At 44.3% G+C, this 26,044-nt stretch overlaps 1 protein-coding gene across 1 annotated transcript in view; it reads right to left on the bottom strand.

Annotated features, from left to right (window-relative positions):
* The window catches only part of DLGAP2 (DLG associated protein 2), a 365,730-nt gene that overhangs the window by 17,539 nt on the left and 322,147 nt on the right, over positions 1-26,044 (bottom strand). The window contains exons 9-11 of the mRNA XM_060272460.2: positions 23,263-23,612; positions 13,850-13,935; positions 11,159-11,574 (exon numbers count right to left, since the gene is read on the bottom strand). Of these exons, the coding sequence (XP_060128443.1) occupies positions 11,159-11,574; positions 13,850-13,935; positions 23,263-23,612 (852 nt within the window). The remainder of the gene's footprint in view (positions 1-11,158; positions 11,575-13,849; positions 13,936-23,262; positions 23,613-26,044) is intronic.

Here is a 26,044-nt window from a genome sequence, read left to right on the forward strand (position 1 = left end):
TTAGCTAAGGAGTTGCAAGATATCCCATTAATAAGGATGAAGGGTGAGCTCCAACGGCACTTTCCACATTTACAAATTATAATGTTATAGTTGCTGCCTGATCCGATGTTTTTAAGAGCGAATTTGTAGCTGATTGCATCTTTGGTCAAATGTCACTGTTATTAAGAGAGTGAATTTAGGGTTTACATTTCCACACTAATGGCAGGTTCTGGCCAAACTCTAAAGTGCTGGCTTTGACCTACAAAAGCCTTAAACGGCTCAGGACTGCAATACCTCAAGGACTGCCTCTCTCCATATGAACCTGATCGGACCCCGAGGTCATCCTCTGAGGCCCTTCTTTGTGTGTCTCCTCCGTGAGACGTCTGGAGGGTGGCAATATGAGAACAGGTTATGAACATGCAGGGATAGCTGCTTAAAAACTTTTTTAAAAATAATAATAATAATAATTAATTAATTAACTGGTTGCCTAGTATTCCAGAATTCTGATTTTGTGGGAGTATAGACTGGAAGAGGAGCTATGTGCCTGCCTGAGGTATGACGAACCTGGTTACAGTGAAATTTTTTTTGTCTGCAGCTAATGGTTGCTGCTATGAGCTTCTATCTCTCTGCTGAACTGAGCTCGTAAACCGGCGGCTCTCACTGGTTGGAGAAAGGTGGCACAATGACCGCTCCCCATATAAAAGGGGTGCGCATTTTGCGCGGTTGCGCGTAGCACCCTGGGAGCCTCAGGCAGCCCCCAGCAGTTCGGAGGCTGGCACCACCTTCCTAGGCTGGATACCTGTGGTCTCCGCCCACACAGCCAGCCATCCAATCCAGCCGGGGGAGGTGTTGCCAGGGGGATTGGCCAGGTAGGAGGAGGTAAGCATCCAGCATACCTGCCAAGTCCGGGTCGTAAATATCCGGGATCGGCAGCGCGCGCATAACCGGAAGTTGCGTGACGCAACTTCCGGTGGCGCTTCGCCCTTCTATGGGCACCAGAAAATGGCGGCGCCAGCGCCGGAAGTCGCTTCCGCGCATGACCGGAAACACGTAAAAGCAACTTCCAGCGCCAGCGCCGCCATTTTCTGTTGCCCATAGAAGGGCAAAGCGCCACTGAAGTTGCGTCACGCAACTTCCGGTCATGTGCGGAAGCGACTTCCGGCACCGCCATTTTCTGGTGCCCATAGAAGGGCAAGCGGCACCAGAAAAATGGCCAGGTAATTAGGGATGCTAACAATTGCATTCGCCTCCACTCATAGCTGCCAAGTATCCCGATTTAAGGGACAATACCGGGATTTTTCGCTAAACGGGAGACCGCCGGGAAACAGTAAGAAAAAAGGGGTTTTCCCGGCGGATACGGGATACTTGGCAGCTATGGCATCCAGTGCCCACAGCAGAAGGCGAGACATACCTGGGAAGCAGTCGACGGCTCCAGAGATTTCCCACCCTCCACTCCCAGAAATTAATGCTTACATTGCAGGTTAACCTCTTTTTCTTCCGCAGGTGAACACGCACGCAGGCGCTGCTACGGCAAGGCTGCTGTTGAAGGGCCGGAAAGGAATTTTCCTGCATTGGCAGGTTTCACCTTTCCCTTAGCAATTTGTCACAACTTTGGCGGTTGCAGGCCATGGGCGGAATCCTTTAGACATTTACCAAAAGGGGGGGTGTGGGGGAGGTGCCCCGCCCCAATTGCGGCGGCGATACCAGGATTCCCGTTAAAGGGGTCTAGGAGGGAGGCATTGACCATTCGCCCAGGGGCCATCATTGCCCTCCCCCTCTAGTGGCGGCGAAAAGGGGGGCGGGCTATCTGCTTGAACATATGTTCTCCAGAGCTAGCCCAACCCCCACATATGCTGGATAACCTGGAAATTACCCAGACCCCCGGCTGGGGGGCTGGGAAGGATAAACGCCCAATGCCTGAGCCAAGGTCTCCCTACATCTGAATCTTAATAAAGTTGTGGCCAATTTTAATCCCATGGAACGTTGTCTGGTGTCGTTATTCTGCTCGGGGACTGCCTGGGGTTTTGGGGGTCTCCGCCTGACTGCGCAAAACAGATGTCTCCCAAATCACACCTACCGACCCACTAGCCACACAAACGGAAATATTGTGGAGCCATCTCAGATCTTTCACAAGAGTTGGATCTTTTGCAGTAGTAGAATCGGTGGGGTTTTGAGTACAGTATTCCAATGAATACTAACTGAATAATGATGGTGTTATGTGGCAGCACACACACACACATTAAGAAAAACAGCAACTATGCCACTATAAATTGTAAGTGTAGAAAGGTTCTCAGAGGTGACCCACTGAAATCAATAACATTGGATCTCACCCTAACTTACAACATGTTCAGCAAAGCAAATAAGCTTCATTTTTGGGGTCTTTATTAGAAATGGTTACACTCTGTTCTGGGATTCAAAGTGAATTTTGAAAACTCAGCACATGTTTTTGCATGTGTAAGTCCGTTGTTGCTAAGTGATTGAAATAAATGAGACTTTAAAAGTATGAATAGCTCCCATTACATTGTTCTCAACATTACTTGGAATGCGAATCCCGCTGTTTTCAGTAGAGTTTACTCCCAAGAAAGTGTGTGTAAGATTTTTAAGCCATGACTAATGTTTGTTGGATTTTGCCTACATGGTGTGAGTTTCTTTATGGAAACTGCAGAATACATACAGGTCTCAGATATGCGAATAAATAAATAAATAAATAAATAAATACACGTGTTAAAAAAGTTGCTGATAGACAAGCTTGCTGAATTCTAAAACTCTGAATTTGGGTTCGTTCATTGCTTATTTCAACTCAATGATGTTGACACAGGGAAAGGTTGCTTCATTTGTGAGGATTTACAGGCTCAGTCATTTACCCTTGCTTAATTTCATTAACTTGAAAGGTGTAGGATTGCAGCCATAGTCACCAATGTTTTGTTTTTTTAATTAAAATATTGCTCAGTGAAATGTGTTAGCATTTGACCCAGCTTAATGAACAGAATTCGGAGAAATTAGCTGAAGAGGAAGGAAACGGAACAAAAGGATGGAAGGGAAGGTGCTAAAATAGCAGATGGATTATTATAACGCATATTGCTATTGCTTTTTTTTTTTTTAAGTTACTTAAAGCTGTTGAGTTAAATAAATATCTCCAAGTGGGGATTCATTAATGGACATTGATTTCTGCTTTCTCGTGTGTAAACATAGTTTATTCTGGTTTCCAAGCAGCCTCGTCCTGAAAACACAGGATGAGCTTAAAGCAAGCATTATAAAAATGTCAGTCGCATTGAAAGTTTAAGAAGATCAGAGTTAATCCAGTCAACAGAGGTATCTCTCCCTCTGTTTTCAATAAAACACAGACATAGGTCCTTTCAAGTACACTAGGAACTTTACTATCAGGAATTATCATGCCTGGGTCATGACAATCTGCCGCAAATAGTCCATTTCATTGATTCTCTCCCCTCTACGCAATTACTATGGCACCAAGTGGGGAGGAGCCCATTATCCCTATCCCCAGTACAGTGGCATCTCCAATTACAAACGGGATCCGTTCCGGAGGTCCAGCCGCATCCCGAAAATTTTGTAACTGGAGGTGCCCTTCTGTGCACGCACGCGGCGCGCAGAGAGCTTCTGCACATGCGGCAAAACCTGGAAGTGTTTGCTGCGTTCGCAACCTAAAATTTACATATCCAAAGGGATACGTAAGCAGAAAGAATTCAGTCCAGTTCACATTTATGGGCAAATCTATTGAATTCACACTTTCCAAGACAATTCGAGAATCAAAATACAGTCATCTCCTGTTCTGAATTTTGCAATGTGGCTCTACATCCAAGTAACGTGTACACAAGGGAGAATTGTGCATAATGATTCATATGTTGGTGAAAATAACCGCACAAAATGCAGTTTGTTAGGGGAAATTGATTTGTAAAGATATGCACATGCAGCAAAATTTCAAACAGAGATGTGTCTGTTAGCAGACCTGCATGCTGAAATGCTGCTGAATTATCAGAAGAATTTGGCAATTTTGTTTTAAATCACATATAGATGTGGAAATGTGAGCAGCTGAATGTAGGAGTAAAAAAAAAGAAGAAGAAGGAAAACAACATTGATAAATTTGGATCTACCTATTAGCCAGCAAGGGCAACTATCTCTCCCCCTGGGAACAATGGAACATCATGTCATCGGATGCCTTTGTAGAACACAAAAAACGAACTACTGCTCACTGTAACTGTGCAGCAGCTACACTCCTTCCTGGTCTATTTTTACTCCTGCACCACACTTCACATGTTGTCTGACCCCAGGCTTGTGGCTAAGCGCTCTCCTTGCAAACCACAAACTCAAGCCAAGAGCAAAGTCTACACCAGGCATCCTCAAACTGCGCCCCCCCCCAGATGTTTCGGCTTACAACTCCCATGATCCCTAGCTAACAGGACCAATGGTTGGGGAAGATGGGAATTCTAGTCCAAAACATCTGGAGGGTCGAAGTTTGGGGATGCCTGGTCTACACTATGAACCAGACCATACAAAGTAGGCCCCAAAGTTGAATCAATGGAATTCATCACAACAGATTACATGGGTACATATAACTGGACACACCACGAAGTGGCGGTCAAATTTTAGGCTGGCAGCTGGAAAGAACGGCGCGGCAGTTGGGAAAGAATAGTGGAGTCAGATAAAAGGATTATTTTTCTTTACTGATATTGTGAATGAAGAGAACTTGACACAAGAACAAAGAAAGTGGATTCTCAAGCAGTATACCTACTTTGGGGACACTCTGAAGTGTTGTTTCCATTAGGATGTTCCAAGGGAAACACCTGAGGGCTGCCTTGACTGCTTCACGTGGCAGCAAACCTCTTTTTTCTTTTTCTTTTTAAAAATGGGGAGTGGGGGAAGGCCCAAACCCTCTGCTACCTCATATTAAATAATGGTGAGTTTCCACATAAAAAGATAATGGATGCTAGACAACTGCTAAAGATTGCCCCAGTCTTTGTGGTGCCTTTTCAATCTGCCCTCATAAATCAACAATGAAAGTCTGGGATGAATTGTCCATGCCAGCTTTTTTTGCAGCAGGCATTTTGAATTGTACCTGGTGTTGGGAAGAAAAGAAATTGGATCCTCCCTAACAAGAGCGCACATGTTGCGCTGTGACCTCGCAACCCGGCCTGTGTTGTGGGTGGGAACGTTTGAATGGCCACAACACCCTATTGGAGGTCCCTCAATGCTGGGTGCAATCAGACCAATGGGATGCCAGTGAAATTGTATCAAGGGACCTCTATATAAGCCCATGCATGTGTCCCTGAGCTTCCTCTTTTGGGCCAGTGCACTGGAAAAACCACCAACCTCTCCCTACTTTTAGGGCTTGCATGCATGACCTTGCTATGCCGCCATGTGTCGTTGGAACAAGGGCACGGCAGGAATTTTTCCCACTTGGCTGATTGGCTGGTGCCATTTGGGTTTTGCCTGCCGCGTAGCAAATCGTCACATCTTGTAAGGTTGTGCATAGGCTCTGGTTCAGGTGATAGGGATGGGAGAACGGTCTGGCCATTCCTATGCAATGGGCATTCCGTTAAAGGAATCCTGGGACCCATTGGTTGGTCAACCCTGAGAGGGGTTGTGCCCTGAGCCTGAGTCCAGGAGGGCATCTGGCTGGTGGACTGGCTTGACCCTGCCTTCCACTGTGCCGGGTGTTCACCCAAGGCTGACCTATGGTGTGCCCTGGGTCAGCGCTGCCTGCAAGGGTGCAGAGAGCTAGTCGAACCAGAGCCTATGCAAGCACTAACTTGATCAATAAAATTGTGGCCTAAAACCAAAACCAAAAATTTGAGTCTTGTCTGAATTTATTCGGGATGGTTAAAGGGTCTACCCACACAAAAGTGGAGCTGCTTGAAAACTGGTCAGATATGCTCTGAGTGGCCATAAGCCATCAATCTTTCTACAGCATCTCGAGAGTAATGAGAACCTCAGTAACTTCACTGGGATGGGAGCGAGTTCCAATCAAGGTATAAATGGATTGTGGATCTTGTTGCATGGGAGGGCCCTCTTGGCAGAAGGAGAGCAAACTGAGACCAGCTGAGAATGCCCGTTTTAAAATGAGCTAAGCATTCACACTTTATGGCACTGATGTTAGCTCTTCACGTTTCAGAGACTGGTTAAAGTTACAGGGCAGGGGAGGGAACAGACTGAAAGCTATATCTAAGTCTTGCAGGCTGCTTTTAAAATTTCACTTTGAGTGATTCCTTGTCTGTTCAAGCAATTGAGACACCACCTGGGTAACAAATGGCTCACAGAATGAATCTCGCTTTATGCCTAGGATGCATGAGGAATTGGATTTCTCTGAATTCTGATGGAACTGACCTGTTGTAAAATGTGCAGATTGAAATGGATGATATCCAATGTTAGTCATATTCAGAGTAGATCAATTTAAGTCAATGAACTTTAGTAACTCAAGCCCATTTATTTCAATGGGTTTAATCTGAGTTTGACCATATCGGATATCACACAATGTAATCATTCTTCAAAATTTTGTATTTCTCCAAATTTTGTGATACAGTTCTCAACTAAAAAAAACCAAAGTACCAAAATGCTTTAAAATGTGTATTTTAGGATAAAATACGTGTAGAAATGTGTGAATAAACTATGTGAGATAATGTGAGATAAACTATGATGCTAAACAGAATTCTGACATTTTAGCTTTATGTTCTAATTGATTTTCTGTTATTTCCCCCCCTAAAGTATCTCTGTTGTAGAAGTGGGTTCTTAAGATATATTTGATTTAAATTCCCTGATGGATAAGACTAATTTAAAAAGAGAATTTATTAAATAAATATCCTTTAGTAAAGTAAAATCACACACACACACACACACACACACACAAAAACACACACACACACACACACATCACACACACACACACACACACACACACACACACACACACACACACACACAAGATATGTATTGGCCAGGGTTTTCAATTCCAGAGCACACATTTTCAGTTTAGCTTAATTAGAAAAGTGAATGGCCAAACAACTTATAAAGTGCCCTTTGCAAAGTGTGCAATGTGCTTCTACCCTTTCTATCACAGAAGTGCATCAGGTGCCTTTAGAGGCACCGACTTGGGACCCAGATGATGGGTGTCCAGTGGCACGCGCCATGATGTGATGTCATGATGACACATTGTGCCATAATGACATGATGCCACATTGTGCATGCCCTAGCGATGTCTGGGGACCCCGGAAGTAGCACCTGAGGTCCCGGAAGGCCTCCGACGTGACTTCTGGCGCTATGTGAGGGACTGGAAGTCACACCGGAGGTCTCAGACACCATCTCTAAGGCCTCGCAAGGCCTTGGACACCATCAGGGGGCATTGGAGGCCCCCATGGTGTGGGTGCTTGAGCCCCCAGGACCCCCTAAAGTTGGGGCCAGTGGGTGCCTTATTCTAGACCCAACCACACTCCTATCTCTTGACGCTGCTGTCACTAAGCCGCTTAAGCTTATTCATATTCCTGTTTTGTCTGTTTGTTTAAAGGGGGAAATTAAGGTAATCTATATTTTGCCATGCTATTGCTATAGACCAGAAGAAAGGTAGGCACAAGAAAGGTAGGCAGGATTGTGCCCACTGGTTCCACTCCCAACCTGTGGAATTTGACATACATGCAACTGTACACCCAGACTTCCCGGTCAAACAAGAGCTCCATTCAGGGCTTCAAGAACCAAGCTAAAATCACAGCCTTTGCCCTTCCTACCTGTGGTTGCAGTATACATCATGGCATGTGGTAACAGGGCCAAAATGACTGTTAAAAATAGCCACGAAGTTATCTGTCCCTATTATCCATGCTAGCCACTGAAAGTTCTTGTGCATAAAGCAGTATGCCCCTGGTTTTCAGCCACCCAGGGACAAAGAGAAAATGGTGGCCTGTAAATTTACCAGAGGCACCCGGCAGCTCATTACCAGGTGCAAAAAGTGTATCAGGGCCAAATGTGTTCGTTGGTCTGATCTAGCAAAGCATGACCTGAGATTGCTGGCATATATGTATGAATTGTTTCTGCTCTGATGTGGCCACTGGCTCTGCTTGGCACATCCCATTTGGAAACCCACACATCCTAAGTAAAACACCGTAAGATTTATCCTCCAACCTGCCAGTCAAACTTGATACCTCCCTTTGCCGTCTTCTGCAGGCAGTGTCTTGGGAGTGGGGAAACTGGGAAGACTGTTTTGTCCTCCTCCCTTCTATCAGGTTGATTATTCGGTCCGCAGCAAAAGCTGCCTTGCATGTCCAACTACCCAGGGAATGAGAAGCAAAAACTACAGCCCAAAAGAGTTAGACCATGACACAGTATACCTGCGAGGCAAACTCCTCGGGTCTGTTTTCAATAGCTTTGCAAACTCCTTGAAACAGCACATTCACAACCAAAAGAGGATTGACTATGCTGCGGGTGTAGAATATCTGGTGTTACTTGGGACACGAGTGGAAGCTTTAGAATCTCACTGCCACTGTGTTTGCTCAAATCTGCATTCACAGGAAGCCGCCTTGCCTTTCAAACCGCATGTCTACTTTGGCTAAACCTTTATGGGTAGGCATAAATCACAGAAGATAAACAGCTTAAATGTATTATGCCATCAATATTGTCTGGTTATATCTTGGAGAAGATCTACTCAGGCTACATTAATATACAGAGATGGACAAGCACTGACACGTTAAATATACTGACTTTCCTTTAAAGCCTACTGGAAGCAGTATTTCACCATAGGAAATAGTAGCACCTGAACGGTTGCCTTGAGCCAAAACGACTTGCTCTCATCAAGGGGTGTTCATGTCATGTATGTCGATCAAGATGCATTTCAAGCTGTGACAAATCCCAGAGTCTGTCTCAGCAAAGGACAATAAAGAGACCACGATAAATCTGTTAGCCTTTAAGGTGCCACAGGACTCTTTGTTATTTCAGGCTGCGATATCACGGCGCCCTCATGAGTGTGTGCTTATCAACCCATGAAGGCACAAAAGTGTCAGATGGTGTGTGATGAAAAAACGGGGGGAAAGAGCTTTTCATCTGGAAGATTCAAACAAGCCCAAAAGCAAGCGTAGCTCTTTCTCTACACATATCTGTCCTCCATTTCTTTTAAGAGGGCTTCCGTCTGAGGGTAAGTATGCAGAAGCTTGAACTGCAAAAGGGAATTATTTGGTTATATTGCTACAAGCCATGGCTGTTGGTGACCATTGGGGATAAAGGTAGGGAGACCAAGCTACGTTGCAGTGGGAAGGCAAACAGCATTTCCATGTGCTCTGGTACCCGTCACAGTGTCCTGTTGAGCCAGGAGTGGTTTAGTCATACTGGCCACATGACCCGGAAAGCTGTCTGTGGACAAACGCCGGCTCCCTCAGCCTGAAGCGAGATGCAACCCCATAGTCGCCTTTGACTGGACTTAACCATCCAGGGTTCCTTTACCTTTACCTTACATTACCTGATGCCATTTTACAGGGTAGGAGTGGCGGTGAACAAGTCTGTTTGAAGTAACCCCTCCATCCTTCCCCACACTGATGCTGTGTCCCAACACAACCTCCCCGCCCTGCCCCCCGGTTGGTGTTTTTTTTAAAAAAAATTTTAAGTGTTGCTCTTGTTACACAGCGTCATGAAGCATTTCCTTGCTGTTTCCAGAATTAAACTGCTTTTTACCATTGATGACAATATTTTGTGGACCCCTGTTGTCAACCAAATAAAAGACAATAGGTGGTAATGGATTGTAAACAAAGAGGCATAGAGTGATGAGCTCGGTAATATAATGCAGTCTGCAAAGCAATAGATTCCCCTTCTTTCTGCTGAGGGTGGATGCTTCGATCAGCACCGGAAATACCTCGTAAACCCAAGCATAGCATCTACTGTTTATATAATATGATTTGTTTCATACTTTTTATTAACATAATCGGTGCCACACTAAGGTTGCTTAAGCCCATAGCGATGCAACAGGTGAGGCTGGGCTGTTGAGCCACCTTCCGAACACAGGCGTCCCTGCTGCTTACCTGGATGGGATGGGGCCTGGCAGTGGGAGGGGTGTGCACAGGCACACTGGCAGGGTCATGGGATTGGCTGCACCAATATGCCTATGTGGCCCCCACCTTGCCCCCACCTTGCCCCCACCCTAGCCACATCCAGGTAAGCAGCAGTGACGCCGGTGTCAGGAGGGTCGCTCAACAGCTCAGTCCCACCAGTTCACCAGTTACACTGCTATGGGGTTCAAGCAATCATAGTTTGGCACCAATGGTGCTTGTGAAAATATGGAACAAATCACACTGGGTGGACAATATATATACTGAATCATGTTTACCATCCAAAGTGGAAACACGGAATAAGCCCTCCGAATATTCTGAACTTTGGACATGGGAATTTAAAAATGCAATGCAGTTGGGATTTCTATACAGTGGTACCTCGACTTACGAAGGCGATCCATTCCGCGGCGCTCTTCGTAAGTCGAAGCGTCCATTTTGCGCATGCACAGCACGCGCACGGGGCGAAAATACTTCCGGGTTTGCGGACTTCGGAAGTCAAAACCTTCAGAAGTCGAGGCATTCGTAAGTCAAGGTACCACTGTATTTTCTCTTCCCTGTATCTGAATAATATAATATAATATAATATAATATAATATAATATAATATAATATAATAATAGCATAATATAACTTTTAAAAAAGTTAGCTGCTACATCAGTGATGCAAAGTTACAGAAAATTCTGAGAATTCATGGGCCATGTTCTGTTTCTTCCTTTCCTTGAGATTTCAAGAAATTGCATTTTATGTTTCTGTGGGACCAATTGTGAATTCTCCTTCATATTTGTAAATCACAGACTACAGGGAATATATGTGCGTGAGCTCTTCTATGTAGATAACTCAATAGGTTTTAGCTTCTATAGTCCCAGGAGACATATGACATATAAAAGCCAAATTCCAAAGGTGCATCATATCACGCAGTGCAAATAATCAAGAGGTCAGCATGCTATCAAATAACAACTTTCCTTAGAAACTTCTCCCTTTCACTACTACTACCACAAAATAAAGTTATAGGTCTTTGATTTAATAAGAAGGGTTGGGTTTTACCAGATTTACCTGAGTGATCACAGCAATAATATAAACATTTAAGAAGCACTAGACTTCTTTCAGAAGTACCCTAAAAGAAAATGCAAAATATGGCTATGGTCTTACTTTCTTCAGAAAGATCGTTTTCTTCCGCTTCTCTCTCCATCTCTTTACACCATCCTTCCATCCTCTTGGTCTCAGTATGTAGCAACTTCATAAACCAAGACCCATCTCGTCGACATGGAGACATCCGCCCTGTTTCAACTGTCTCAATGGCTGGTTCCAACCAAGGCTCAGGTGGTGGGAGATTGGAAGTGTCTACTTGGGTCCTATAATCTTCTCTGTAACTAAACAGCCCCTGTGTCCGTACAGTTCTTACCGCACCATATTGAGTAGGGGTGCTGGGTTCTGAATGCCGCTGGAAAGAGCCACCAAACTGAAGTCCCTTGTCCTCCATTGTTATGTGTCCTGGAAAGCCTTCGAGTTCCAGGTCAGCCTGAACTGCTGTTGTTACACTATTTGAGCGCTTAAACCGCCCGTGCCTGGAGAGGGACGGAAAACAGCACACAAATCCACATATTGCCCAAAATACATTTTTTCCTGATAAAATTACAATATCTCAACTCTGCAGCCATTCAGACTCTTTTATCATTACTGTTCAGAAATATTAATAAAAAACAAACATGGTTATTTGAATGAAGCAAGTGAATGAAGCATGCTCTACATAGGACACAATGGGACTATTGATCAGAAGAAAGATACTAATGAAAATCATTCAAGCCACCTTTGGAAGCAAACATTCTCCCACAGTAGAAAAGAAAGCACCTCACTAAACCAAATAATGGCAAATAGATGAATGACCAATCTCAAGGTCTAAAACAGGGGTTAGCAAGCTTTTTTGGGGGGTGGGTCAGTTCACTGCACCACAAACCTCCTGGTGGGCTGGAGTGTGTGTTTGTGTGTGTGCACATACGGCAGAGGAGGCTTCTCTCCCCCTCTCTCCCCCAGCCTCTCCTATCCCCTTGCCTACCCAGGGTGCTGCTGAGAGGCAGAGGCTGGCGGGGGCAGTGGCTGCTTTCGGGCTGCTCGTTCCTCCGCTGACAACTACAGCCTCTATCGCTCGCAAGGGCAGAGTGGCGGCGGCACGAGTGGTGGCGGAAAACAGCTTGCTCTGACGAGGGGCTGCTGGAAATGCACTCGGCCAGCTCAGCCCAACCGCCTTCCTCCTCTCGGCCATACGCAGCTGCCGCTTGTCCATTGGCCAGGGCCTCAAATCTTAGCAGGTGATTGGCCAGCAATTTGCTGCACCAGGAGGAGGGAGGAGGTTCCGCTGTGGTGAGAGGGGGGGGATGTCGGTGGGGGGGAAATGGTACCTGCGCCGCGAAAAGAAACCACCATGGAATCCCCATGCCATGGGCTGGTTCCGGGAGGCTCATGGGCTGGAACCGGCTCATGGGCCTTAGGTTGCTGACCTCTGGTCTAAAATATGTAAGTATTTTCTGTGTGATGGCCTGGGATTCGGACTCAGATGCTGAACCTGGGGTATCCCCATCTGCACAGGGTTCCCCACCTACAGAACCAGCTGAGCTGGGTTTAGGGCATGAGCTTAAAGGGTCCTCACCTGTGCAGGTTCCTCAGGTGCAGTCATCAGTTGAGTCTGCTCTGGGCCCCGATGTGATAAAGGACCCATTGCCTGCAGCCGCTCCTCTCCCAGCCCCATCAGGGGAAGCCAAGGCTGCCCCTGGGTTCGGTAACCAACCAGCCTCTCCTGAGCTACAGAGGCTCAGAGCAGAGAGGTGAAGGGAACTAGGTTCTTGCAGGAGGAGTGCTCGCCTCCAGGCCAAAAGAAGAGGCTAGTCACCAGAGGATCGGGGCCGCCCCATGCATTGGGGCAGATAAAAGCCGGCTAGACCCAGCCCCAAGTTCCGTGAGCAACATAGTTGCTAATGTGAGTCTGCCTGTGTCCTCGTGCCTGTTCCTGACCTGAATCTAGCCCTGCTTCCTGCCTTGCTCCCTGCTGGACTGACCCCTTGCTGGACTCCTGGACTGGACTTTGACCCTGCTTTACGGACAAACCCTTGGCATGTTTCTGACCTCTGACTACCTGGCTAGACCCACGGACTGTTTCCTGACTCTGCTTTCATCCAGCCCTTGGACTTGGCTGCCTCGCTAAAGCCTACTGCTGTTGACCTGGACTGTTGACCATGCCTCTGCTTGGCCCCGGCCCGGGTGAGCTTCTGGTCATCCCACCTGATGTCCACTGGGCTGGGCACCCCCGGGGCCAGCAGATTATGAGAGCAGGGTGTGTGTGTGTGTGTGTGTGTGTGTGTGTGTGTGTGTATGTATGTATATATATATATATATATATATATATGGCAAGGCTGGAAGGTATTTCTTTGCCAATTGGCTTTTGGTTAAGGCAAACTGGTGTAGCTAGCATCCAATGAGATGGCTAGCAGTGATGTTCTATGTGGTTGTATAATACGCTGCTTGTTTGGTTTTATCAAAAAAAAATATTGTTTTGCTTTTCATTGTGTAGGTAGTAATACTTGGGTTTTTTTAATGTGGCTTTCTAAAACAGTAAACTGCTTTGGGAGAAATAAATAGAATAGATATTAATTGTGGGAAAAGGTTGCTCATAGCTATTATTCAATGATTTCTAATAATGGTAAAATTTCACATGTAAACACACCAAATACATGCACATACATGGTACATGCTTTCTTGAAGACTCTCACCACATTATATCATGTGCACACACACACACACACACACACACACACACACACACACTCTTTGTGCCTTTGCTTGACATACCGTTTATCATCTTCCACTTGCACTCCAACTGAGTGATATTCCCGTAGGCCTCTGCTCTCGGTATCTGAATCAGTTGCCGTTTCCACCTAGTTCAACACAAAAGATAAATCTGCAGAAGTGAACATTGAAAACCTGGAATTATTACTACCTCGTGGATTTAAACTAACATTACATTTCTCTCTTTACGAGTAGCAGTCCAGGCCCAAATGGATCAGACACACTGATTGCAGCACAGGTTATCTGCAAGGAGGTGCATTTGAGATCACAGGATGGGGGGTGAATCTCATGGAGTGAAATATTTCAAATAGTGTGCTGTTGAATATTACAAAACTGTGAGGAGCAACTATGGCTCTGTTTTGACATTCTTCCCGCGAACTTTGGAAACCATGTCGAACGAACACATGGAGTAGCATTGTGCTTGACATCCCTCTTCTCGACCACCAGAGATTCAAAGTCTCCTTATGTGCACAGAGTCTATACACACAAAACCTGTGTGCACAGGATCTCTCCTCACAGTTTGGGCCCAGGCAACAAAACAGGGCCTCCCCTTGTATGGAGATAACCACAGAGTTACAACTTACTTATGTATAGGGCTTGTGCACATGAGAACCCATGCAGACATCCCCAGATACCACGAATGCTGTGCCCAGAACCTGATTAGTTACTACAGGAATTTCCAGTCTTGTAGTACCTGATCAAAACTGAACTTTTAATTCAGGATGGATGAATTAGTTTATTTCCAGTCTATGCCAATTTTGCATGTGTTCATTCATAGGTCTGTCCTGTTAATGTGCATTAATCAAAATTCACGTGAAAATTCATGTTTAAAACTATGCAATTAGATATGTATTTCATCACAAATTATTCACTTGCATGTATATTTTATCTGAATGTACACATTTCTAAATGGATTTTTTTGTTTAAAAATTCCAATTTAAACATTTTTGGAACTGAGAATTGTACTGCAAAATTTCGATAAGTGCAAAATATGAAGGAGAGTAAACCTTTCAGTCTGCAGATGGGCGTGGGGCAGATCAGAGCAGTTTGTAATGAAATTCTCAGAAACTGAATTCCTCGAGCATATTTTCTTTAGTTAAGTTAGATTTTAAAAGTTCTGAATGTTACATTCTCAGTGCCAGAAAAATGAATACAAGAGGCATATATCTTGCTCCAAGTTATCGTTCTATGCAGCTTGCCAGTGCTGACAATCTCTAAATACCCCAGCCATTACTTCCATGTTTTAATACCTTTCATTTTCTTGCCATGCCTAGAAGCAGAAACCATTGCCAAATGAGGATTTTCTATGCAATTTGGCAAGCTAAACATTTTAGTGCTAAGTGCACAAAAATAAATCTGGGCAGTGGAGGGGATCCTCTCCATATGTGTGTGTGTGTGTGTGCTTTTAGTGTTCAGGTGGGGAGAGGTTTACCTGTATGCCTGTAAAATTCAGGAAATGGACAGAAATGGGCACTTTACATAATCAAGCTTGCAATAATACAAATATTTCTGCTACTACTAATATATATAGCACTGGAATGCTTCACCTCATTATTATTATTAGTAGTAGTAATAATAGTATACTGCGCTTTGTCATAATACCCAGGGCTTATGTAAGCATGCTTCATAGATACTTCCCCGGATATGCAGGGTGTCCTGGTAATTTGAGAGGCTGCTGTCTAAATTGGATTTCTTTCCCACCCCACCCCCACCCCTTACACTCTTTATCATTGCATCAAAGGCTGTCTTTAAGCCTCCAAATGTTATATACAGAGAAACATCTTTGCACTCTGGTATGTGTTGTAAATATAGAAAGAGAAGCCAGTGATCTGCAGTAGAGTAGACTGGTTGCTTCAAGGCCAGGAAATAACTTGTTAGTTGCAGGGATGGAGTGTATCCTCTGCATATGAACTTTACATTGAATAAATTAATATTCTTTGCTGTCAACCATATTCCCCAAATTTTGCTTTCTTAACCACCATAACTCCATGTTTTTCTTGGAGTTCTTCTATCTTATCTCTCGCCATATTTTTAACCACCATTTTTGTTTTACAAAGGAGGAGTGATAGGTAGCTGAATTGTAAGCATAGCTGCCAAGTCTCCCGTATTCCCCGGGAAACCCCCGTTTTCCCAGCCGTTCCTAGCTGGAAAAACGGATTTTTTTGTTTTTCCCTGGTTTACTTACCGGCCGGGGGAAGCTCCTTCTGTGCATGTCTGGAGTCTCTGGACATGCGCAGAAGCGATTTCTGGCGTGGCGGCCATTTTGGAACTGGGCGGAGCATGCTCAGAAGCGACTTCCGGTGCTGCTCTGCCCAGTTCCAAAATGGCGGCAGCGCTACTTCCGGTCTGCCGATCCCTTATTTTTCCGGCAGGAACTTGGCAGGTATGATTGTAAGGCATCCAGGTGCGAAGCATGTCAAGCTTCCACTTCCTTTGTTTTACACGCACATTTTCCAGGCCACACAGACCTAACAGGGTTAAGAGATCTGCTAGTAAATGCAGGGCTGGATGTGATAGTCACTGCTGACAGTGCATGGCATGGCAGATTCTTGTCTTCCTAACCCTGCTGGTCCCATGCTGGTCCCCACACAAATGTTATGATGTCATTGCATTCTGTTACTTGTTTAATGCCTCATCCCATAATACCATTTCATGATTTCTAATATTTAGGAACAGGAAATCTACATCAGTAGCATGCTCCGAGCTATAGAATGAATGCTAATTAGTTGATAAATCTATCGGTGGTAGCTATAGGAGCTGAAGGTTTATTAGATTCTTTCTTTGTAATCTCTTACTGAAAACAGATCACAGGGATTTGAAGTTCAAGGGAAAATGGCAGTGATAAAGGAAGTAGCAACACATCCCCCCCCCAACACAGCTTGCTTTTTTGTCTATTACTACTAGCACTGAAGATTATCAACAGTTATTTAACACCACGAAGGCAGGAGAAATATGTTATGAATTGTCAGACTGTTTTTAGAAAGGTGAGATGGTGCCATAAAAACAGCTTCTGTGCTTTGTTGGTGGAGTAATAATAATATATCTGTTCACTGTGAATATTATTAAAAGGAGTTCATTAAATGACAGTGTTTAATTTATCACTGGAACCTCTGAAAATTTCGCTTGGTTCCTAGAAAAATATCCTGAAAGTATGGTTGACCACAACAACAATTGAAACAGAAAAAAAATGATAGCATATATATTTATTAGTTTTGTAGGACCTTCCTTAAAAAACAATGTTCAGCAAATATTTGATCCTTACAAATAACTTGAAGCCACTCAGTGAGTTTCATACTGAAGACCTCACGTTTTTGACATCTAAACCAGCATTCCGTGACCTTTTAGTGTGAAAAGCAACCAAATTAATTAACAAATTCACTAATTAGTTAACATTTTTTAAAAAAACCTACAAGAAGATGTAAAGGATGGCAATATTTTCTTAATCTTATTAAGAAAACTGACTGCATCCTATTAGAATGGGTCTTTGGGGCAAACATTTATACTCCCCAAAGTTAACCTGTTATCCATATTATTACTTAACCCTATATTAACCCAGGTGGCGCTGTGGTTAAACCACTGAGCCTAGGGCTTGCTGATCAGAAGGTCGGCGGTTCGAATCCCTGTGACGGGGTGAGCTCCCGTTGCTCGGTCCCAGCTCCTGCCAACCTAGCAGTTCGAAAGCATGTCAAAATGCAAGTAGATAAATAGGAACTGCTACAGCGGGAAGGTAAACGGCGTTTCCATGTGCTGCTCTGGTTTGCCAGAAGCGGCTTTGTCATGCTGGCCACATGACCTGGAAGCTATACGCCGGCTCCCTTGGCCAATAATGCGAGATGAGCGCGCAACCCCAGAGTCGGTCACGACTGGACCTAATGGTCAGGGGTCCCTTTACCTTTACCTATATTGTACTGGCAATGAGATGATTAAGAAGAACACGAAAGTGTATGCTTTAGATATTCATTTTTTAGCCAGCACCTTGTAGATGTGAGAATAATAGTGAGACCTCTCAACCTGCAAAGTTCTGGCAGTGATCTGGGTCAGACAGTAATGTTGAAAACAGAACCTTATGGCTTCCTTGGTATCTTCTTAACTACAGTGGTACCTGGCAAGATGAATGCCTCGCGCAACGAAAAACTCGCAAGACGAAAGCGTTTTGTGATCTTTTTGTTGACTCGCAAGCCGAAGTTTTCTATGGCCGCACTTCGCAAGGCTATTCCCCCCCCCTGTTTTGCTTTTCTTACATTGGAAAACCGCAAGATGAAATTTTCGCAATGCAAAACGACTCGCGGAACGAATTAATTTCGTCTTGCGAGGCACCACTGTAAATTTAGACCAGCATAGGCCTTTTCGTTGATCTTTCTGCTACAGCCTTAGAATAAGAATGCCTAGAACCTTGTGGGGTTGTTGTTTTTTAAATAAAAAAAACAACCCCACAAGGTTCAAAGTCCTATGTCACAGGAGCTTTATGAACCTGGCAGCAGTCTGGATTCAAATGCCGAAGTGGTGGCATGAATCCACGAGTGTGGTCTTGTGTACTTGCTGCTTGTCTACTCATATTAATGAAGGTCACAAGAAGGAAGCATTCAATGTGGTTCTTTTGGTCACATTGGTCAGGAAGCAAATTAACATATGTAAAGATTCAAGAGACGCCGGCTGAGAGTGGTGGTGGTGTTTTCCGGCACCAATGTTGCTGTGGTTTACCAGGAGCAGGGCAGGGAGGTTGGAACTGTGTGGATAGTCCTGCAAAGATCTTTACTTGTTCGTACAAGGCCATGGATGTACTGGTTTATTGTATGGTAGGGTGGTCCTTACTAAGACATACTTGGAGCAGAGCCCATTGAAATCAAAGGACAAGGTAGTCATGACTTGGTTGGATAGAAGCCATGGAATATATTCTACATATTAAGCTGAAATACTGTACGATGTACCCAACAAAGTAGCTCTGTTAGGGCAAGGATGTTTGGCTGTGCAAAGTAACTTTTTCTGCCCCCTTCTCTCCCCATGTGCTCCCTAAATCTGTTCTAAAAGGTAAAGGTACCCCTGACCATTAGGTCCAGTCGCGGACGACTCTGGGGTTGCAGTGCTCATCTCGCTCTATAGGCAGAGTGAGCCGGTGTTTGTCCGCAGACAGCTTCCGGGTCATGTGGCCAGCATGACTAAGCCACTTCTGGCAAACCAGAGCAGCACACGGAAACGCCGTATACCTTCCCGCTGGAGCGGTACCTATTTATCTACTTGCACTTTGACGTGCTTTCGAACTGCTAGGTGGGCAGGAGCTGGGACCGAACAACGGGAGTTCACCCCATCATAAGGATTCAAACCTTCTGATCGGCAAGCCCTAGGCTCAGTGGTTTAGACCACAGTGCCACCCACATCTGTTCTGGGTTTCCCTTTAACCCTCTGGAGCAGACTTGAGGAGTTCATGGGGGGACGGGACAAACACATGGAGGAGACAGAGGGGAAATCCCATGACACAAATAGAATTATTTGGTTGGATCCTGCCCTACAACCACAGGCCATGCCTGCAACAGAATCATGCCATCTGGGTTACACCAGTACCAGTGTTTCCTGCAGTGATTACATGACCTGTGAAGGGGAAACACGAATCCATTGGGTATGTATCACTGGGGAGTCAAAACTGACTGCAACATTCTGTTGCGTTCCCCTAAAGCAGGCACCCCCAATCTTCGGCCCTCCAGATGTTTTGGACTACAATTCCCATCATCCCTGACCACTGTTCCTGTTAGCTAGGGATCATGGGAGTTGTAGGCCAAAACATCTGGAGGGCCGAAGGTTGGAGATGCCTGTCCTAAAGGTTTAGAGCAGGGGTCAGCAACCTTTTTTAGCAGGGGGCCGGTCCACTGTCCCTCGACCTTGTGGGGGGCCGGACTATATTTTTTTGGGGTGGGGGAAACGAACGAATTCCTTTGCCCCACCAATAACCCAGAGATGAATTTTAAATAAAAGGATACATTGTACTCATGTAAAAACACGCTGATTCCCGGACCGTCCGTGGACCAGATTTAGAAGGCGATTGGGCCGGATCTGGCCCCTGGGCCTTAGTTAGCCTACCCATGGTTTTATTGATGGGTTGGCTTTATTGATGGGTTTTATTGTATTTATTTGAATGCAATCTGAGAACACTTGGGATATAAATAAAAACAAAATAAGTATTATGCATGCTCTAAGAGGGGAAATGGCAGTCGTATTCCTGTGGAATTCCCGTAAATGTGGGGTGGATCTAAAAAAAAGGCTGAAACATAAAAGAAAACAAGAGTAGGAGGAAGCTCGCTTGCAGTGTTCCATGTAATCTGGGGGGATATTTAAAACAGAGACAATATTTTACTTCCAAATTTCCCTTGTCAGCACAGAGGCTATAGCATGGAATAGTGTTGATGGGATAACTCCCGCTGGCTTAAATACTGTACGCGTGATTGCTTTTATTCCTCTGAAAATCTGAGTTTTGTAACAGCTCCGTAGGAAATTCCTACTAGGGTCAGTAGCTGATTTCCATCTGCAGAGGCAAAAAGGTTAAAATGAAGAGTGTCGGAGTAGCTCACTGCCTTAACTTAAGCTGCAGTCCTCCGCGCTGCTTCCGTTGGCGTACAAACCTTGTTAAAACAGAGTGTGATTTTAAAAATCCGGTAATTAATGAGCCTGCTATGAATGGAAAGACATGCAGGTGCAAGGCAGTGTCTGTCACTGCACAGCCACCTAATGAGAAAACTCGGGCTTCCGTTAATCAAATAAATATGTAAATAAAACCAATTTCTCAGGTGCCTTAAATACAGGCTTCATTGGGAAAACCTACAAGGTTTATGGAGCACATGATTTCCTGCGCTGTAAACATTAAACGTCAGGACGCTTTTATTTATTGCAACCCTGGCAATAGGTATATGACAAAACAAATCTTCTTTTACAAATGGCACAACCAGAAAGGGAATATCCTTAGAGGAATAATTTGACTGCTGTCGGTCTCCTTGCCTTGTGGACCCGGTATTGTCCATGGGATCTGCCAAATGGATCATGGAATAAAGTCTTTGTCCTACTGAAAATATACATTTCAGCTTTTTTTTTCTTTGACAAATAATGTTTGTCATTTGCTGTATTTGAAAGGAAGCAATAGACACCGAACATGAGATGCCTCGTTGCTATAGAGATTCAACTCCCTCTGTGCAAATTGCTGGGCAAATATGTGAAATACACAAAACAAAACTAGCTAATAGGAAAAGCCCTTATAAAAGACATTGCCTTTAAAGACGGGACGACTGTACAGGGCAGATGACAACATCTGCTAGCACCTCCCCTGTTTGAGCAGAGAAGCCTGATCAGGAAAGGAATTCCTTGAAACCTAAACTATCTAAGACTCTTCAAAGCTTTTTTATTATTATCATCATCTATCAAAGCCCCACCCCTTCTCTTTTTTAAATAAATAAATAAGTGACTTCATTGCAGAGTACTGCAGCGTGAATCGTTAAGAGCTCCACGCTTAATTACTGCCTAAGCATACAGAAAAAGAGCTGACCTGAACATTTTATATTGACGCTAAATTGAATTCTATACATTAGCTGTAGGCCCGTAGCAAAGTCACAGAGGGAGATATATGGCTTTCTATCAGTGGCATTTTATATGCCTAGGACCTTGGCTAAGGCTGCACATTACCAAACTCCTGGAAGGAGTGCTTTTAGAAGATCTCTTTTAAATGAGACATATCTAATCAGGAAGCTTTTCACGACATCTCTTTAAACCCGGTAATCATTATTGTCACTGGAATGGCTTTTGTTTAAAAGGGACGGTAATTCTACTTAATGAGGATGGTTTCTCACAAGGCAACCACCATATTCCATTATATTTGAGATGGAGTAGAGACAGTTGTGTTACCTTCGGAGCCGACAGCAATCTCAGCATGCAGCATTTTACCATAAGGAACAAGGTAAAAATAAAAAAAAAGCAAGAAAGAGTGCTCCCCCCCTTTGGTAACAAATGAGCTGAACCTAATAAAATGAATCAAATTATTGGGGTGCATGTTACAGAACTCCTGAGATCCTTACAGAGGTCACCCTTATGACCTTTACTTAAATGGACAGTCGTATTCAAGAGGCTTTCAGTGACCACTGACCTCGAAACTTGACAGCTACTGAAAAATATTATTTTGAACTTTAGATTGGTAAAGATTTTATTTAGTCCATTGAATAATCCCAAGGTATACTGGTATTTTTTTTTTATCAGCATTTCAAGAATATACACAAGTAGGCATGAGCACTAGGGCTAGCTGTAACTATTATTGCTTATGGAGCATCATTCCTGAGACCAATGGTGCTAAGTTATCACCAGTCGTAAAGGAATATACTCCCAATTGTAACACGATATACACAGCCAAGTATTACCGTACGTGTGTAATCCAACTTTTGGTAATGATTCTTGCGGGGTGGATGTTTGTTCACAGCCACTCACTCTGTATTTCTCCCTCATCATATGACCAGGTGAGAACAGTAACCTTACTGTTTTGTGGTAGAGTATTTGAAGGCCTGATTCAAATGGCAAAACGAGCTAGTACAGCCCTTACAATTTTAAAGTAAGTTTCAAGCAGTCATTTGAAAGCCTCCTTATGTGAAGACTGTCACCATGTCAACAACTGAATATATACAAGCTGACGAGGGTCCATTTCTATATGGAGATGTTTTCAGATGAATAATCTGAAAGTTGAGCTTCTAAAGTCCTCATGCAGGGACTATACCACCTCATGGTGCACTTCCACACCTGCCCTCTGTTTCTTCAGGGTACCCCCCACCAACGAGTGAAAAAGAAGAAAAGTCACTAGTAACATTCAGTTTCTACCACAGTTTCATACATGGGGCAGAGCTGCAATGGACACCCTTAAGTATAAGCCTATACGGATAAGTATTTTAAATACTAGCACAGCAGCGGTGCTTTCTATACCATGGAATGCAGTGTTCTTCCTTTTCTAGCAAAACAGGGAAGAACAAACAGCCTATGTCAGGACTTCTCCTTCAAGGTCAAAAGAGGGACCTGACTAATAGTCCATGTTTCTACCGGTGGCAGGATTCTATATAAAGGACTCTGAATTTACAGAGAGGAGGGAGAGGGAGAGAGAGGAACATGTTGCTCACCTGTGTGGCTGAGCAGTATAATTTTCATATCAAGCATTAATGGCAGGCAGCTTGCCTAGAGATACATTCATTCATTCATTTTTTCTTTCCAGGCACTGCACACTGGCTGAACCATTTTCTGCATGGCCACATAGCTGTGATGTGAATGACAATTAATGCTAAGCAGCCAGGGAATGTTGCTCAAGTTATTAGGAGCCACTGAAGCTGAATGACTCATTTTGGTACTATTTACGGAGCCGAGGAGGTGAACAGCTTGCCGCAGAACAGATGTTAATGACAGGCTACCTGAATCCCTATCGAAGAGCGCCGACTCTTAAGGAACTCCTCCGCTTTCGACACGAGGATGGCCTTGTCGCTGGTTCGCACCGAGGGGCCGTGGCTCTCAGGCCCATGGCGTTGTGCCGCAGCCGTTTCCATAGCCAGGTTCATGGCCTTGTTGCTATCCAAGCTGTCTGTGGAATTGTACATCCCTCGGCCGTCCTGAGGCCACGGTGAAATCCTCTGAGTCCGGCTATCATGATAGGCATCCTGGGTGGATTCTGTGCTGCTCTGTGCTGTAACTGAGATGAGTGGCTTTGAGGTTGTACGTGGGGGTACAGGCGGTGGCGTTTTTTTGTAACTTGTGTAAGTTACAGCTACGGAAGAAATTAAGAGAAGGAAAACACAATTAATAATAATAATAATAATAATAATAATAATAATAATAATACTGTTGTGATTTATAGGGTGGGTGGGAACTGTCAGAGGACGATTATGCTGCTTAAAAAACAGGAGGCAATTATGAAATATGCTCATCTGTGAACCTCACAATCAGCACAAATTCCCTCTCACATACAGAATGGGTAGCCATAGCAACAGGTTCATTTCATTTCAAACAGGAAACAATGACTGCGAATGTTCCTCTTGCACAAATGAGAACCCTCAGCCCCAGTGAAGAGAAAAAGCAGCTAGGAGAGAATGCCTGCATCTTAAGTTTAAGCAAAGATGGGAGGCCAGAAACCAGGAATGAGACACATGTGCTTGTTGATGCTTCCACAAATGGCACGAGAAGGATGGTATAATTCTTTCCCTCCCCTCCATTCAGTACTGGCACGGATTATGCAATGACCAAGTGGATTATGGACAGGTTGCAACAATCCTGTAATGAACCCAGCTTCCCAACACCCAGAACCCTTCTAATTTTCAACTATGGAGGAAATGAAAGGAGGGGTGGCAAAAAGAGGGAAGAGAGAGCGGACAGTGAATTAAAAGCTTCATTGGATTTATGAGATGGGAAAATAGTCAAAACATGCAACATACTACTTGAAACTGTTTTTGCTTCTAGACTAGGAAGCGGGATGCCCACTAATGAGGAGGATGACTTTATCCCACCCAGTTTAAAGTACCTATTTGGTGACTAATAAGACCCAGAGATAAGATGAGGAATGCCTGGGAAAACAGTTGGTGGCTCCCCTACTATAGGCACCTTGCAAAAGGCACTGAGGTTGATTATACAGAGGTGCAAAGTACGGAGCACAGAAAAAAGCCTTGAAAACAAATATCTACTGTTACTGTTAATTTGCATGAAGCAGGTCTGATTTCTTTGCCCAACCCACAAAATAATACTATCTCGCCCAGCAAAGCATGCATACTTATGTTAGAACAATTCATAGTATAATCTCCTTGCAGAAAAATACTCCCAAGTTTTATTTGTACAGAAAGTTGTATAGAAACTGTTCCATGCCAGGCACAGCATAGCTGGCGAAGATTCTCCCACTCACTCCCGCTTGCCACAAAAGACTCCAAGCAGATGACAAAATGGCAGCCCTAGATACAAACTGGGCTGAAGTTTTGAATGATTCAGCTAGTATTTTGGAGATGTTGACTTGGACCCAGAGCTTTGGAAAAAGGTTTTAAATGGTTGTGTTTTCTTCTTCTTCAATTTTTTTTTTACTAGTCTTTAGTCCTACACATAGGTGAGCACACAGCCAAACTAACCATTGCCTTAAACCAGGGGTCAGCAAACTTTTTCAGCAGGGGGCCGGTCTGCTGTCCCTCAGACCTTGTGGGGGGCCGGACTATATTTTGAAAAAATATATGAACGAATTCCTATGCCCCACAAATAACCCAGAGATGCTTTTTAAATAAAAGGACACATTCTACTCATGTAAAGACACCAGGCAGGCCCCACAAATAACCCAGAGATTTATTTTAAATAAAAGGACACATTCTACTCATGTAAAAACATGCTGATTCCTGGGCCATCCGCGGGCCAGATTTAGAAGGCAAATGGGCCGCATCCGGCCCCCGGGCCTTAGTTTGGGAACCCCTGCCTTAAACACATTGCCTGTGATCTTCGGATGAAGGGCTGTATAGAAATTAAATTTAATTTAATCAATCAATCAATTAAAGTAACCTGCTCTGGATCTGGAGCAGTCCTCTGTGTCAGTTTCCTGCCAAAAACTGCCCTCAGCTACTCATTGCCTCCCAACAAGGCTAACTGGGGCAGTGAGGTGGTTGGCAGGAAACGGATGTGAGATTGAGAGCTCACATTTTTTCCCCTTCAGAATAAAAGTGGCTAATTTAAGCATCTATTTTTAAAGAGTGTCCACTGGAACACAGAGTTGTTTTGTTGGGCAGCACAAAAATAAACAAATCCTGTGTGGTTCCTTACTCATTTGCAAACCTGCAAGAGTAAGATTTGTTTTAAAAGATGATTGACAGATGAACTTCTTCCCTAGTTTCCCCCCCTCCCCATCTTTCTGATAGGAAAGCATACTGTATTCTGCTGAGGATCCACTTGTTGAAATATGATATGTAGTGTACAGTGGTTCCCTTTTTCTGTAACTCCTTTCCAGCTTTTTCCAGCATTAACCTGGAGCTGCTTTGTTCCTTGCTCATGTTCCCAGGTAGGCTGCTTTTTGAAATAAAGGATGGAAATTGGCAGGTACTATTAAAAAGGCGCTCTGCTGCATCAAAGCCAAAAATCCCACCTAGACCAGCATTCCTGCCTCTGGTGCTAGAGGTAGTACACACCAATGGATTGCCTTCCACATGTTGCAATCAATCCTGAATATTCTCAGATAAG

The sequence above is a fragment of the Zootoca vivipara genome, chromosome 3 (genome assembly GCF_965207765.1).
Source record: "Zootoca vivipara chromosome 3, rZooViv2.hap1.1, whole genome shotgun sequence".
NCBI classification, from domain to species: Eukaryota; Metazoa; Chordata; class Lepidosauria; order Squamata; family Lacertidae; genus Zootoca; species Zootoca vivipara.